Genomic DNA, 1,489 nt, shown 5'->3' with positions numbered 1-1,489 from the left:
GCCGCCGACCACTGGACCGCCGCCGACCACTGGACCGCCGCCGACCACTGGACCAATAAGTACAAAGTGGCCTCCGCCTCCGGTACTCCCTCCACCGCCCCCGGTACTCCCTCCGCTCCCCTCGCCCTCGTCAACCCGACCCTCCCCGACCGGACTCTCCCTTCCGGGCCGCGGCAGTGCGCCTGGCTTCGTCACTACCGGACTCAAAGATCACGCTGACGGCACTAAGGTTGTACTTCAGGGCTCCCCTGTAACTGTCCAGAGGTGGCACTACAGCACCACCAGCACCGTACCCGTCGACAATGGGCTTCTGACCTTGCCGGATCCGCTCGTCCCCTCTACCGACTCCGCGTTCGACGGAGGACTCATCACCGTGTCCTCCGGCGCTACCGCCACGACTACCACCACCACCACCACGATGCCTACCACGACGACCACGATGCCTACCACGACGACCACGATGCCTACCACGACGACCACGATGCCTACCACGACGACCACGATGCCTACCACGACGACCACCATGTCTACCACGAGTACCACGACGACTACCATGACTACCACGACGGGGACTCCTACAACCAGTATCCGAATGACCACAAAGAGCGCCGATAAGGTTCCTGACGCATCCACTAGACCTGACACAGACGGCGTCCGCGATTGCGTGACGAATGGAGAAACCGCTTCTTCCTGTATGGGCTTGGTTCGAGCTGTGGACGGCGCCCGACAGTACGACTGGTGGTGTCAGCAACTATGCAACATTCTAAAGAGCAACTTCCCTTCTGACCTTTACGCCTGCAATCTACTTAAAATCTGCACGTAGGACGCCCTTTACTGTTTGCCAAAACCTTTCACCTCACGGCACAAATGTGTGTTCTTTAGGACATCTCAATGCATTGCTCGCTTCTGGCCGGGAATTTGTCAGCTGACTACCGATTCCTAGTCTTGAATCCTAATGTTGAATCAATCCTAATATCAAGTCCTAACATCAAGTCCTAATCTCGAGTCCTAATCTCGAGACCGATTTTGAAACTCTTGCTTCGACAAGTCGTATTAGAATGCTCCGTCGTAGATGCTTGCCCATCATAGTTATGCTAGCGTTAGAGCCAGTCACCTACAGGTTGAGTACCAAGGCTGGGACGATCATCAGATTGGAGTTGGATTACATGACCCAGTTACGTGCTACGGAGTTCGTACACTTTGTGAAAGAGTTTGTCTGTGCACACACCTGGCATGGCACGAAGGAAATGTCATTCATTTAGTACCCTTGCCCAGGGATCGGATTATGATTTATAGCGGTGCGTATCACGTTAGTTCATGATGCTCCTGTGATTGGCGGATACACTTCCTCGGGGTTGTGGAAGGTATTACCGCTTTCAAGGAAGAGGAGTCATCGTCGCAAGGCAAGCATGAGGAGTTAGGTAAGAACAGCAAACCGAAGTCCAGAATTGGTGCTCCGATGGGGGGGGGTGCGGGGTGGGGGGGTGCG

The 1,489-nt window shown here is 55.1% G+C and overlaps 1 protein-coding gene across 1 annotated transcript; it reads left to right on the top strand.

Annotated features, from left to right (window-relative positions):
* Positions 1–276: 276 nt before the first annotated feature.
* GNI_001790 (hypothetical protein) lies at positions 277–712 on the top strand (the record flags this gene model as incomplete). The annotated part of the gene is made up of 1 exon (XM_011130179.1): positions 277–712. A coding segment is annotated over one exon (436 nt), but the record flags the coding sequence as incomplete, so codon positions are not given.
* Positions 713–1,489: the final 777 nt, after the last annotated feature.

This window comes from Gregarina niphandrodes, assembly GCF_000223845.1.
Source record: "Gregarina niphandrodes unplaced genomic scaffold scaffold00001, whole genome shotgun sequence".
Classification (NCBI taxonomy): Eukaryota; Apicomplexa; class Conoidasida; order Eugregarinorida; family Gregarinidae; genus Gregarina; species Gregarina niphandrodes.
This window is presented reverse-complemented; position numbering and strand designations above follow the sequence as displayed.